A 14894-nucleotide genomic window follows, 5' to 3' on the forward strand; every position below is an offset into this window, starting at 1 on the left:
TGGCTGCTCTGGCATTGCTGGTATTTCAGGCATCCCTCTGAGAAGGGCAGGACAGGACATGCAGCAGGGGAGGCAGCAAGGTCATCCCACCATTTACTGGGATGCTCCTGGTGGCCATGAGTTGGTGACCCTGGGCAGCTTTGTGCTTGACCTTTGCTTAAAACTGTATCTCCTTATGTGTATTCCCTAAAATACGTGTTGGCTTTTCATGTGTGGTGCGCTGTGGCAGTACCATAGTACTCAGCTGTGTTTTAGGAGTAAGATGAGGCTGATGGCATACCCCAGATTCATCATCTCCCTGATAACATCAAAATGATCAAAGCTGCTTACTCCTTTTCACCCTACATAAAATCCCTGTCAAGGGCACATTCATGAAATCATATCAGGAATTTCTGTTATTGTATGAATTTTTTTAGTGTTTGGCAGTGACTGAAAATTTGCCATCCACCCACCTTCCACAGATGGGTGAATAATATCATAAGGAACAACTGAATACAAACCAGCTGGTGAATTGCAGCATCAGCATTGCCAAAATACAGTGTTTAACAATGTAGTCTGTGTAGTTTTCACATGGAACTTACCATAAATATTAGTGTATCATAAGAAATAATGATGCAACATGAACGTATTTTCTTGATATGGGATTATTTTTTGGTCAAATGCTCGAAGTGATAGTCTGTGAAGGTTAAGTATGTTTGTCAGTTATTTGCCTATGTTCACCTCATTGTTGTGTTCTGGTGTGTTTGTCTGTGCTTTCCTTACTTGCCATTTCTCATGAGGTCAGCACTGGGATCAGAGTCCTCACTGGTCTATAACTGATGTAGACATCTTTTGCTAGATGACGTTAATGACTGTAAAATACTGCCTGTCTGCTGTGATAATTCCATAGCTACTTCATTTGGGCCTAGCTGGAGTGAGAAGCAGTGGAAAATGAGGCCAGTCATGTCATGAAAACTCTTCCCAAAACGGTGCCATGGGTAGGATTCAAATCAGCACCCTTCCCTTGACAAGAAAAAATTGCTGTCACTTGAAAGCTGTTGAAGGCGAGATGGTTACCATCATTCTTTCTCTAATTCAAGAAAGTCCTGTAAAGGATTGAAGAAGATTTTTAAGTGCCTCATAAAAGATACTTGAATTAATGGTAGAAAAGATATCTAGGATACATCAAAAGCAGGAAGTCAGGTAGGGTATCTCTGGGACTGCATGCTGGCTGACATGTAAAATGGGATCAGTTTCAAGTAATATATGTAAAATATTGGACCAAACAGTGTCAGTAAGTGACAAGGAGGAGATGCCAGTCATTCGAGAGTCTGGAGAAACTGAGGTGTGAAGATGGGGCGCTGTTGGTCAAGATGGGTAAATTATCCTTACAAATGGCAGCTGGGCCAGAGGATGGCAGGTTGTTAATGCAACCTGTACCTGGGAACACTCTCCTGTGCCTTGGATCGTAGAAAACAGATCTTTATCATGCCGTATTTTTAAATAATAGTATTAACTTTAGGCATTTGATTATGAATCAGTGCTTGATCTTGCAGTCACTTCTTTCCTCTTATTATAGAATGAGATGTCAAAATGTATCTTGACAACAGATGAGAGGAACTTAATTCTTAAATAAATGTCTAGCACAAACCATTTCTGTGTTCATTCATCTCTAATATCAAGCTGCTTCTGACAGGAATGGCCAGAGCTCTTGCTCACTCTGGGATCAGGAGAAGGAACCTGTTCCTGAGTTTCCTTTTTGAACTATGCTGAGGCCAAAGTTCAAGTGCTTAAATGTAACATAATTTGTTTTATGGAACTGGGTGTGGTGTCTTTGACAGAGTGGGGAAAGGAGCTTTTCAGGGTATATACTTGATGAATTTTTTCCCTGTTTTTAGTCAGATTTTTTTTATTTCAGAAGTTGCTTTTCACAAATATGTACCATTTGTACAACTTAACACTTGACGTATAACTCTGTGTGTGCCAGCTGTGTAATTATTAAGACGGCTTTGTGTCATTTTGTTTTATATTACAAGCTGCATTTCCCTTGAGAAAGGGGAACTGAATGTGCAGGGTATCGGTAGTGACTCATTTTACTCAGTCAGATGGTGATTAGGGCTTTCACAGTATTTACATCACAGCAAGATTGTACAGCTGAATATTGCATGCAGCAGGAAAGATTCAAATGAGAAATGGACCAAGCATGACACAGTAGCTGGAAGTGATGTTATAGATATCAAGCCTTGTCCTCATCGATTTGTCTGCAGCCAGTGACAATGATCTGTTAATTTTGCCTTTGCAGCAGATAGGAAATGAGCTGGTTGCCCTGTAGAAGCAGTAGCAGCCTACATAAAAGCTATGTCTACATAAAGAAGTATCTCTAAACCAGCCAATTAAAAAATATCTCTTGCAAGAATTCCATGAGGGAGCATGTTCTCAGTAACTCTTTGTTTGCTGCTACCTACTGCACAATAGGCTGGAGAGGGAGATTTGTTTTTTTATGAATGGTAAATGGGGAGGGACATAATGTCATCAGATTGTGATGTCAGCCCAATGAATGAAATACTTGCTTAATGTATTGCTTCAGGACCAAGAAAAGGGACACCATCTCAATTTGGCTTCCTAGAATAAAGCATCTTTTGCTGACGAATTCATCTGTCCCACGTGTCATGAATAATCCATTCAAATTGGGACTTAAATAACCAGAAGTCAAGAAACTCGTGCAATAGTGCACATTTGTTCTCTCGCACGTCGTCGCAGAGCTGCCAGTGGAACAACACCCCTTTGCAGGCACTGCTGATGGGCTCAGGGAGTTGAAGAGCGATTGCTGAATCCTGTTGTTCTCTGTCTAGCCCAATGTTCTGCTTTTGTCTGCAGAATTCTTTGTTGAAGCTACAAGCCCTTGAAACCGATCTGTGCTCTGCATTTCTGCCAACCCAGGAGGAAACTCCCCAGCTGCCGGCACCCAGGGACCCAGCCCCTTCGTCAGTCCAAACCAGTGTGCAAGCTGATGGGGCCAGTTGTGGAGGTAAGCAACCATGTCATGATGTGTTCTCATTTGCAATTATAAAAAAGCCTTGTGACTCGCACTTTAACATCAGATTTGCAGTCCTCTGGGAAACAGTGCAGAGCTAATGCGAAGTGCAATTTCCTGATGCAAATGCTGTGTAATGTAAAGAGGGGTGATACCTGGTAAAAGAACGGAAATTAATGACTGTAACCTTTTGTTTTTCTGAGAGGGAGTCTTGCTTTTCAGACAGGTTTTCAGAATCCTGACTCTCTTATTTTCAGTTTTAATATTTTTTTAAGTAAATTTATGCTCTTTGCCTCCTATGTCTGTATTGTGTGAGATCACCTGCCATATCATGTAATTCTATTTTTGTCGTTCTTTTTGTCAGAGAAATATCACTTCATTTCTCCTATTATTGATTTTAATTTAATGCATCAGCAGAGAGATAGCGAAGGTGAGTTTTACAGCATGTGGATTTTAATCATTCATGAACCTCTGTTATTACCCATCTGGGAAAACTGTGGTGTGTTATCTCTCCCCCTTTCCTCAATATTGAAACTAGTCCTTGCAAATAAATAGCCCTAAGACTCGACACTATTTTTGTCAATTCATAGCGTGTAGTCACAGGGCTGGCAGAGTCGTGATGCTCAGTAGAAGAGGAATCACTGTTCCTCAAAAATAGGTCAAAGGCAAGATGACTAATACATCTCACAGACAAGTGACATGAATACACAAATACTAAAATTGCTCACCATGTATGGTACAAATTAAGGCAGATAGGTCAGTAACCCCATTACAATTGATGTTTTATGGCAGAATGAAGACTGAGTTCAGAAAAACTTATTTCAAGAGCTGTTTGCTCAGAATTTTCGGGAAGAAATAAAAGTAAATTATTTACAGAAGAAAAACCACAAATAATATTGTTCTACTTGGGAAATCCTAAAGTTTACGGTTTGTATTTCACAATTAAGGAAAATTGTATGTGGAATCTAAACTATTATAAAGGTAAAGGAACATAAAAAATACTAAATATTCTGGATTTTAACTAAAACCCATGAATGCTTTAGCTCAGCTAGGCAAATAGGTTAAACACTCTGGATACAGGTATGGAACTTGCACGGGTTCTGGTCCCTTGGCGAGTGTCTGAGGCAGGGACAGATCTCATCTCTCTGCTGCACAGGCATTTTGAAGCCCACCCAAAATCTGTACATAGTCTCTTCCTTTATGTCAGGGTCGATTTTTCCTCCTTTTCCAGTAGTCTACTGCATTGTTTTGTTCTGGTAGTTTCATAATTCATTGTTATGATGGTTCATAATTGTTTCCTTTGCTTATTTTTACTGGTTTGATTAGATTTTGTTTTAATTCATACTGTTAGTGACCCCTACTTCCCCTACCCTCTCTAGCTCCTATTAGCCTGTGTCCTACTACACAGGCAAATACCGGATGATGTAGCAATTTCCCTCACACAGTTCAGAGCATGCTCTGGCACTCTAGCACTTCAGACTTGTGCTTTAATTAAAGCTTACCTATTTAATGGATTTTAATGTATGCTTAGTCCTACCAACATCTGCTTCGTGGCTTGTATTTTATTAAAACTTGACATTTTACATAGATAGGGCTAGTCCTAATTATGTCTCTTAAATTACTACTGAAATTTTTTGATACATTCGGTTTAGGTACAGTTTTCACATGGGACTATTGGCAATTTCAGCTGGAACCTGGATGGAAGTTCAGAGATTTGTACCAGGCTAGGAACAGAGTTTTTAGAGGATGTGCCATACATACTATGTCTCTAGTTATTAGCTTTTGCTCAGTGCCTCTGGCAATACAAATTTTTATATTAACAATATAAAAATATATTATTTTTTTAGATAAACATGAGTGTGTAGTCTATTGAATTTATTTTGATTCACATCCCAGGCAAAAATAAATAGAAAAAAGTACATTATATGTATGGTGAGTGAAGCTAGAACAGTCTAGTAAAATGACAGGGTATTTCAGGATGCAAAGTGTAAGGCGTGAACAGTATCTCTTCTCTCTGAGCAAAGTCAGCAACTTCCAGTTTACTCTTGAATACGAAAAAACTTGAATTAGAGCTGGCAAAATGAGATCATAAAGAATTGCAAGGGGGTATTAAGCCATTTTTCTTAAGGGGAAATAAAGAAAAGTGGAGTGTAATTTTTATAGCTTTTAGATATGAGTATGCACCAAATATATGACTTGAAGCATGAGCAGCTGAACTTAACTGCAAGATATTCTAAATGTCTTTAAAATTAGAAAACTTAATGCTGGCATTCATGGACACCATGTTTTGAGGGATGAACACATTACATCTCCATAATCTTTTTATATACCGCAGGTTTCAGTGTATTATTTTTTACTTAAAGTAAGGAATGTCTCATGCAAGAATACAGACTTGTACCATATGACTTGTACACATTATGAAACACACCACCTGCTATAGGATATCAGATCTTGTCTTTAAGTGCTGTGGTGAGCTCTTGTCAGTGATAAGCTGGACTGAGTAGATGAGATGGAATAGGTGCAGTCAAAGGGGCAACTTACTGCCTTCACTAGTGGTGGCTTTAATTCCCATTTTTGGCAAAAACAGAGGCTAGATCAGACACATGAACACAGGTAGATGTTTGGTCAGTTCATGGGCTACACTCAGCATAATGCTTAGTGTCCCATTTAGGATCTATGCAGAACTAGAATCAGGATGATGGCCATAAGTTGTAATTAAATATGGGCTTGGTTATAACTTGTCACCATCCTGATATGTTTTTCTAGTATAGTAACCAGACCATGGAATGAATCAGTTTGGATGACTTGCTGAGAACGTCTGGACAAGAGGTAGTAATTTAATGTATCTGTGGTAGGGCTGGGACTAAAGCCTTTCCTAGGGCCATATCAAAGTTGCACCAGTTTGCAGGCTTTAGTGGAGCAATGCTGGCAGGAAACCCTGGCGCCAGGGAAATGGAAGAGCTCTGGCATTTAGGAAATGCTTCCAAATTCACCTGCCATGCAGGTTGTCTCCCTTTCATGTGCTAGTTGAATAGGAAAACCTCCTTGAACTCTATGCAGCTGTTTGTTTGGTTTTACACTGGGGCTGCTGCAGCCATTACTTATCCTTTGCATTTATGTTCCAGGAGTGTTTAGTCTTGGATGTGTATTTTTCTTCCAGTTCTGAGGCTGGGTTGAGCCTCTTAAAACTTCCTGGTCATAAATATGAAAATCAGCAGATGTCTTTCACCATATGATTGATCAGCAGTACAGCCTGCCTCCTGCAAGACCTCGACTGTTGGAAACTTTTTTCCTTCACCTATCACACACAGACTGGCTGGTTTTTTTTATATAACATCATTTTCCTTTCACAGTGAGGACAGTGCTAATTACTATGACTTAAAAAATATACTCCTATTAAGAACAGAGCATGAGAAATAGTGAAAGTGTTCTTAGTGAATGTACTTCACAGTGATTATGTGTTTTTCAAGTTCAAAGATGGTGAAATATAAGGAAGTCAGTTTCCTCTCATTGACAATATTATGTTTCTCAGAAGTTGAAAACAAACAAACAAAAAAACCCGAACCAACCAACACCCCACTGAACCAAAACCATCAATTTTTCAAGTCTTACAGGGTAAGGCAAGATTACTTGCCAGAAAAAGATGACACTTTTGTTTGCAGAACAACATTTCTCTCAGCCTGTATCACTGTATGTTGTCTGTGCAGGTAATTTGCTGTGACTGGTCAATGGTCTAACCTCCCTATGGGAGGATCTGAATCTCATACATGATTTAGAAGTTTAGGATGTTGCTCTGGTATCTGGGAGAGTTGAATTTGACCTACAGAGTATGAAATACTTAAGAGGAAAGATGCTAGGTTGGAGTTGATAATCAACTACATTGCCTCATTGTGAAAATGCTTAATGTGATTGTAGTTGATGGTACTGTTAGAGTAGATTAACTTAAAGAAGTCACATGTAACTTCTGCATGACAGACTAAATTGTGATTATACAATATAAAATGGGATCTTTTATTGTCTATAAAGCAAAACCAGTTGCATAGTTCCTTTTCAAATGATATTTTAGGCCACCGTAACTACTATTTTTGAAATCAGTAGGTGCTTTCTATGAAGGGTGCCAGAGCTGGTTTGTCCCCACTCTTCCAGTGCAGCAACAGGGATTTGTAGCTTCAGTACCTGTTAAGACAGAGGTCAAGTGAAATTTAATATAAGGGTTCCATTAAAATCCTGAAAGAAATATCCACCCACCATGAGAACGTCCTGTCCTATGTATAAAGGAGAAAACTGAAAGAAAGTGAAGGTGAAAGACCTTTTAAAACATGCCTGCTCTTCCATGAGTAAATTCATGTAGACTTGTTTTGCTGTGCAGTTTTAGACTTTCATTGAAGCCAAAAAACTGTGAAATGTATTAGAATGAATGCTATATTGCAAATAAAATAGTGATCAGAAATAACATGCATGCTGTCTGGAAATATAAAATAAATGATATGAATTCAAGGGCTATTTATATATACATGGTTTTAGAGAAGAAAAAAAAAAATAATGTAGCTGGTGTAAAATATTATGTACTACAGAAACTGATGTAGAGGAACCTGAGACAGACGATACATATTTACACTGTTTCTTCTGGGGAGAGCTTTTATGAAAGCACAGAACTTCTCCCTAAAAATATAATCTGTTATAAAGTACAATTATCTGATAGCAAAAGTATCAGCTGGACTTAGATCATCCTCACCCAGTTCACCCATGGAAGGTAAGGAAGAAGATTCAATGTCCCTTCTTGTTAATGTACCCAGGTACAACAAAGTGAAAATGAAGTCTTGGCATTCCCAGGAGGCAGGCTCTGGAAAGTGCCTGTTATTTTCCATGTTACCCATTAACAGAATCAGTGTGATGAGGTTCACCAATTCCTACTTTTTCAGTCCAGAATAAATCATTCTGTCTTGTAACTTGACCATTTCTATAACACAGATTTTACCTTTCGAGGCACCGGAGATGAGGTTTCCATTTATAGTAAAAGACATTAACCTGGTATCATAAGTGTGACTCCTCCAAGTAGCAGTCACTGCACACTACCTTTAATGGTACCGGTTGTTGTTATTTTCATATCTTATGTTGTTCAGACCCATGTACGTTACTTCAAACCTTAACGCAATTCTGCAGGATACTGCAAGGAACACTGGAGTTTCTTAGCATCAGGACATATTATATTTTTGATGTGCCTTTCGCTTGACTGAAGGACTAAAAGCTATATCACAAAATGAAACTTGTTTTGTACATTCATTGTGTTCTGTAGGAATATGGCTTTCAAAAGCAAACAGATCTATGGAAATATAATTAATGCATCTATTCTGGGAAACTCTCCATTTTTTTATATTACCCTTCATAGTTTACAAACATGCTCACCACCTTCCCCTGGGGAACTCAAAAATTCTTTTTGTTAAGCCAGTAATTGTCCTTTCTGTTTTTCTCATCCTCAGTATTATTTTCATCTGCATGTGATACTTTGCTGAACTATATGCTGTTTACTTTGAATAGTTAATGCTTTGAATAATTCTCTAAGTATAGATTTGTATTTATCTAGGTAGCCAAATATCTTGTGAGTGACCCTCAGTCCATATTGTTCATGTTTCTTTCTAGAGCCTGTACCGGCCCACAGAGAGTGGCAGAATGACATGGACAGCAGCCCACAGGAACATCACTCCATAGGGACCAGCCAACTGCTGTATCACATCACGGATGGAGACAATCCCCTTTTGTCACCACGCTGCTCTATCTTTAGCCAAAGCCAGAGATTTAATCTAGACACGGAGTCTGCCCCTTCTCCACCAAGTGCTCAGCCTTTCATGATGTAAGACAATGTATTTTAATTCTGATATATTTTAAATAGTTTTTGTATAATCCGTAATCTTTGGCTCTTCCTGTTTTTTCAGTTATTGTTACATCATAAAGAAGAAATTGTCATGTCGTAGCATGTTTTCACGTGGTTAATTTGCAATACCAGAAACAGGATCTAGCATTTATTCAGTCATAACACAGAGCAGTATTAGTTAAAGTCTTTGTTAATTATAGTTAGCAAGAACAGCTTTAAATGTTAGTTAATAATTAGTCTGATGAGTGATAGAGAGGCTTATCAAGGTACAATACAAAAAATTTTAGCTGTAATAGAGCTATAGCTTGAGTCATTCACTAATTATGGGAATGTCATAGAGTATATGAACAGTCCATATATGTGATCTCCAGAAACCAAGCTGTGAGTTTCAGACAGAAACCAAACTTTCTTTGAAGCTTATACACATAGCTGTCAACTGCATATGAATAAGAATCAGATCTACTGATTTGCAATTGCAAGAAATCAGAAACTAAACTACCTTGAAAATGACAATATTTATTGGCAGTAATAAAGAACACCCTGAACTTACTTTTACAAATCATGTCCTTACAATCTCCTTTTACAGCTGGAAGATTTGTGAAGTAAGATGTGGGTGTTAAATGCAAAAACTGAACCAGGTTGTGATCTACTAGATTAAAATTTTGAAAAATATTCAGAAATCCCACAATTAATTAAAAAAAAAAAAAAGAGAGAGTGAAAGACAGATGGTGAACCCATCAGTGTACACTAGGGGTACAAGCAAAAGCAATTATTCTATGCCTGCTTTGTAAAACTAAACTATCTTAGTTCTGTGAAAGAATTCAGCTGCTAATTCTGAAGTGCTGGGAAAGCATTAGGTGAAACACAGCACGGTCCATTAGAGCCAATTCTTTGATGCAGCTACTATGCTTTGGCTTTTGCAGGCCAAGAAGTTCTTCTAGATGTAACTGTGAAGAGTGCAAAGAACCACAAACAGTAGCACAACTCACCAAGCATCTTCAGAGTCTCAAGAGAAAGATTAGGAAGTATGAAGAAAAGTTTGAGCAAGAAAAAAAATACCTGGTAAGATAACAATTGAAAAGATAAAGGGAAATACAACAAGAGGCAATCGCGAATCCCAGTGTTTTAAAAATTCTGCAAAACAATATGAAAAAATTGTATTTTTGGTAAGATGAAATAGGAAAATCATCAGTGATGGGATACCTTTTTATCAGATTTCAGTGCATGCAGTAGTTCTTAGACTCTGATTTGCATTCTATTAGGATTACCTTAGTTGCAAAATATCCATAGCTGATAGGCTTAGGAACCAAATTGATTCAGAAGATGGAAAGCTACTTATTGACTTTGTAGAAGTCATTTGCTTGGAAACAGTTGCTCTGCTGTGCAGATCCATTCACACAGGCAGACTCCTGTAAACCTCCAAAGCACAGGGCTCAATAGAAGGTAAGGGCAGAAATTGGAGAAATAAAAGTTGTGGTGTGTTTCTGGGGGGTTGTTTGAGGCCGATGGTGTCCTCTGTGCTGTGTGCACAAGATCATTGCTCATATCGAGCTGGTTTGTGTAACGTGAATTGTGCAGTAGAAACATCCCAAAACATCCGTGATGCTACAGAGGTGTACAATGTGAAACAGGGAAGTTTGTGATATTTTATGACTACATCAAAAGGAAAGTTCAGCTAATTTGATGTTACCTTGTAATCTCGTCAATTACTGCAAACTTCAGTGTACATTTGTACATTGCACTGCTCTATAGTCATCATATTCTCCTACGAGTAATATTTCATACTTAAACAGTCATCACGCTCTGACCAGAAAAGAAATTATCGCAGAGGTTTAATTTTACAAAGCTGTTTTACTATTTTAGATATCTGATTTTTGAAGATCCCGTGTGAATTGATTTTAATTTGGAGGCAATTTCTAAATGCAAAAAAAGAACTGATGTACAAAGCTTTTATTGTTTGTTGCTTTTGAAATCACTCTGTTGGACAGGATTTTTTCATTTGATTAGTTAACCAGTTCAGTTGAAATGTTTAAAATGCTGTTTCCCAAGAGAATCCCTGCCTGAAAGCAGTTAAGGGCTCATCCCTGCAAGGGACAAAATGCTTTGGTTGCCATCCTGGAAATCACTTAAGAACTTGACTACCATTAGGTATTTGTTCATTCCTTTTGAAGTCACTGAGATTACTCCAATTAGTCAAGGACTTAATGTTTTCTTTAGGATCAGAGCCAAAATATTCAGGTTCATGTAACACTGTGACACAATGGGGACAGATAAGGCATGATAGGTCAGTACCATGATGAAGCCAAATCCTCCGCATGACACTGTGATATAGTGCAGTTGAAACTCCGGACATTTTTTAGCACATTGTGCATGGTTAAGTTTTTATCTGTTTGATTGTATAACCATCATTTCCTTCTTTTTTTATTCTTCCCATTTTCTTTACATTTAGCCTTCACATGGTGACAAGACTTCCAATCCTGAAGTTCTGAAATGGATGAATGATTTGGCCAAGGGTCGTAAGCAGCTCAAAGGTACATAATAGCATGTAGTTCCACTTTATTGTTGAAGCTTTTGGAAGTGTGAAAATACCTGGAATACTTTAGTGTTCCTTTTTTAACCTCAGTGCTCTACTCATTTTTCACTAGTGCGTGGCGATAATTTTCCCAATGACAACAAAGATATTAGGTGATATGACTTGTCTTCATTCCTAAAAGCAGGGATTAAAATAAGCCCATTCCCCCCTCATCACAAAGCTAAAAAGGGGAAAGGGAAAAAGACATCGTCTCTCCCTCACCACTTTAAACATTCATGCAAAAGGCAATGTTACTCTGAATAGTTTTATGTGTCTGAAATACAGAACTACAAAATTTAAACTGTCCTTGTAATAGTACAAATGTAGGTGCAAAATGTTGCTTTAGGAATGAGATTACACAACTCTAAAGCTCTTATTTGTTTGATCATAAAAATAGTTCTTTCCCTGATATCAGATTCACTCTTGGGGGTCTAGCTTTGTCCTTGACTGTCTGCATACCACTCCATTAACGTCTGTGGGTGTATCACATGCTTGCCCTCAGGGAAGATGTAGCCAGACTAATTGATTCTTTTTTTTTTTTGAAGGCTATTTATAATTTATCTAAATCTTTTTTCCCCATTATAAATGGATTCTCACTACTAATTAAATTGTAGTATTATGTTTCATCTCTGTTTTGAGTATAGTTAAGGATATAGATATAGAAGGCGTGACTGTGGTAAATAAAGAATTAGAAACTCAACTTTCAGTAAATATCTTCTGGAAAGTTCTCCCTTTGATACTAGGCTTTACAATTACTGTATTATTTTTTTTCCTCTTGAACTTTGTGTTACAAATCCAGGGAGGACAAATGAGAGGAAATGGCCAAACTGCGAAGTTAACTTTCTGAAAAATATCTCTCTGACTCAACCATTGCTTCAGCTGGGCAGGGGTCTAGCTTTCATAGATCAGCCTGACCTGCACACCCAAAACACCTCGATCCTGTAAACAACCCTGATTTTATTATCCTGAATAATGACACTGCTTTTAAGTGAAGTAAGACTCATGAGGTTCATGAGACAGGTACAGCTGAAATGGAAAAACATGCAGGTGCTTGTAGGTCCTCCTTCAAGTTGGTAAGGCTTGTCGATCATTCCTATCTTTGTGAGTTTAATAAAAATTACTATTTTTCTCAACAAACCTGGCCTGTATCCTCAGACTGTCACAGCTTAAAATATATGTTACTGTTTCTGCACAGATTTCAATAAATTTAACACGTTTGGAGCCATCAATCTCAGCCTTGCCCAAGGTCCTTCACCAGCCAAACATATGCTATGAACAAAGCCTGGTTTTACAGGAGCTAAATCAGACCTTAATTCAATTTCCTTGTTTCTCTGTGCAGGTCCCTAGAGCTCCAGGGTCTTTGGCTTGATGTCAAGCTTATATACTTACATACTTTATTGCTTCCTGGGAAGCTAGGACACAACCTATATGTCTTCTTGCGGGGTTGCTCAGGTGCTCCTCTGCCAAGGGAAGTAATTTAAGCAAAGTGTCTGATTCTCCTTGTGAGGACCAACTCAGGATTCCTACCCAGCGCCCACTCTTTAACCCACTGCCTCACTAGTCCTCACCCATGGTAACACCTTTTATGTCAAAGATGAGCTTGGAGGAAAAAGATAAGTACATCTGTGCTATAAGTTTCATTGGTCTGGATACAACTCATCCCTTTACCATTGGATTTCACTTTAACCAAGCAAAAGATATTACATGTTGAAGTGCAGCAGTGCTACTTTCCTATGAAACTGTGGTATGATAATAATTATATTATTAAGTAGGGATGTGTTTGTTTATGTAGTGTCAGAGGAAACTTCTTTGCAAATATTTCTAATCTATTTACTTGCCAAGTAATTTGCCTTTCAGAGTTGAAACTCAGAATTTCAGAAGAGCAAAACTGTACCTTGAGAGCACCCCAAAGATGTGATCATCACGAAAGCACTGGGAACGCTAAAGGGGCTGGGACACAGGAGACCACAATCGTGGAACCATCTCCCTCTGTAGAAGACACCATGGATAGTGTATTGAGACGACTAAAGGAGAAAAGACAACACTTCAACCTTCCTGAGACTATTAAGGTATTTAACAAGTATGGCTGTTTCTTTCAGAACTTTATAATTTGATGTAGATATTAGTTCGTGTGTAGCTGTCTCAGGGTACGCTGGTGGATGTGCATCCTGTGTCTTCTGGCACTGTAGTGCATTCTATCTCTAACAAGATAGGAGCTCTAGTGCCGATTTCTGTATCGACTTTTCTGTGAAGTGTTGCAAAGAAAAAGAGGCGCAGAAGGTTTTTCAAATCACGCTAAACGCTTTTTGCTCAGAGATGCACGTATAAAACTGTTTGCCAGGCACTGCTGAAACCTGCCTACCTGAGGAAGTGAGTAGTCCAGTGTGTTGAAGGTGGTGACAGCAAAAGCAATCCCGTCTTGAGTCCACAGAAACTGTGTGACTAAAACCGTTCCAAAGTTATTTTGACACTGAAGGTACCTCTCTCACCTGAGAAATGCTGAAAGCCTCTGCTCATTCAGTCACTCTGCACTAAGCTCACATGGATAGCACAACCATCTGCTTTGCCCTTCTGCTCCTGTGCTGCCTCTGCTCTTCCACTTTTTCAATTACTGTTCTAAATGTAGGACCAATATTCCATGAAACATGCTTGCTTGTCTGGGCAATCTATTTTTGTTCTTAAATCAGTACCTATTTTAAACTTCTGCTGTACTTTGACACTACTGGTACATTACAGGGTCTGTCTGAGTCTGCTGTTCTGTGATACATGTTGTCCATAAAAGTACTTCTGTTTTGGCTATTTTTGCTGTCCTATTTGTGATGCCATACAGCCAGGCAAGGCAGTAAATCCTGTCCTCAAAGGTACCTAAAATCTAAATGTTGACAGTAACATTCAGACTCTGGCTGATAAACAAAAAAGGGGAAGGGGTGAGGAGGACAAGAAGGTGTGAAAAAAACCCAAATGCTAAATTATACAAGAACTAAGAAATTATTCTGGGTGGATTTCAGTAGCAGAAAGTACCCAGCAGAGATAATTTTTATTTTTTTCTTTTATTTTGTTTCTATTCTTGGTTCTTCAACAACTGGTTAGTGTATAAAAACTTAAACTCTGCATGATGATGCTGTGCTTCTGAGATCTGGAGCTCTGCATACATGACTGACTTTTTAATTGTTTCTTTTTATAAACATTTTGAAAAATCTGCAATGGAAACATGTTTCACAACCAGAACTCCCTTGCAAGAAAACAAAAGATGACAACAAAACCATGCTGTTCTGTATATAGTCCTAAAATCCCAACAGTACAGACTGTACGATAGTACTTTTAGTTCTTTTATATATATATATATATATATGGAAGAAGTGAGATCAGATGACACCAAAACAGATGTCAGTGAGGAAATCTTGCCCAGAAAACTCTCTTATAAGATTGAGTGTGGG

At 38.3% G+C, this 14894-nt stretch overlaps 1 protein-coding gene across 3 annotated transcripts in view; it reads left to right on the forward strand.

Moving 5' to 3' along the window:
- The window catches only part of FAM13C (family with sequence similarity 13 member C), a 127386-nt gene that overhangs the window by 100960 nt on the left and 11532 nt on the right, over positions 1-14894 (forward strand). For 2 of the 3 annotated variants that reach the window (XM_071811708.1, XM_071811709.1), the window contains exons 10-15: positions 2857-3007; positions 3378-3443; positions 8654-8864; positions 9809-9947; positions 11335-11416; positions 13315-13526. In XM_071811708.1, coding sequence (XP_071667809.1) covers positions 2857-3007; positions 3378-3443; positions 8654-8864; positions 9809-9947; positions 11335-11416; positions 13315-13526 — 861 coding nt within the window. The remainder of the gene's footprint in view (positions 1-2856; positions 3008-3377; positions 3444-8653; positions 8865-9808; positions 9948-11334; positions 11417-13314; positions 13527-14894) is intronic. The other variant, XM_065843567.2, reaches the window with a different exon arrangement.

Source organism: Patagioenas fasciata, chromosome 8 (genome assembly GCF_037038585.1).
Source record: "Patagioenas fasciata isolate bPatFas1 chromosome 8, bPatFas1.hap1, whole genome shotgun sequence".
In the NCBI taxonomy this organism is placed as follows: domain Eukaryota; kingdom Metazoa; phylum Chordata; class Aves; order Columbiformes; family Columbidae; genus Patagioenas; species Patagioenas fasciata.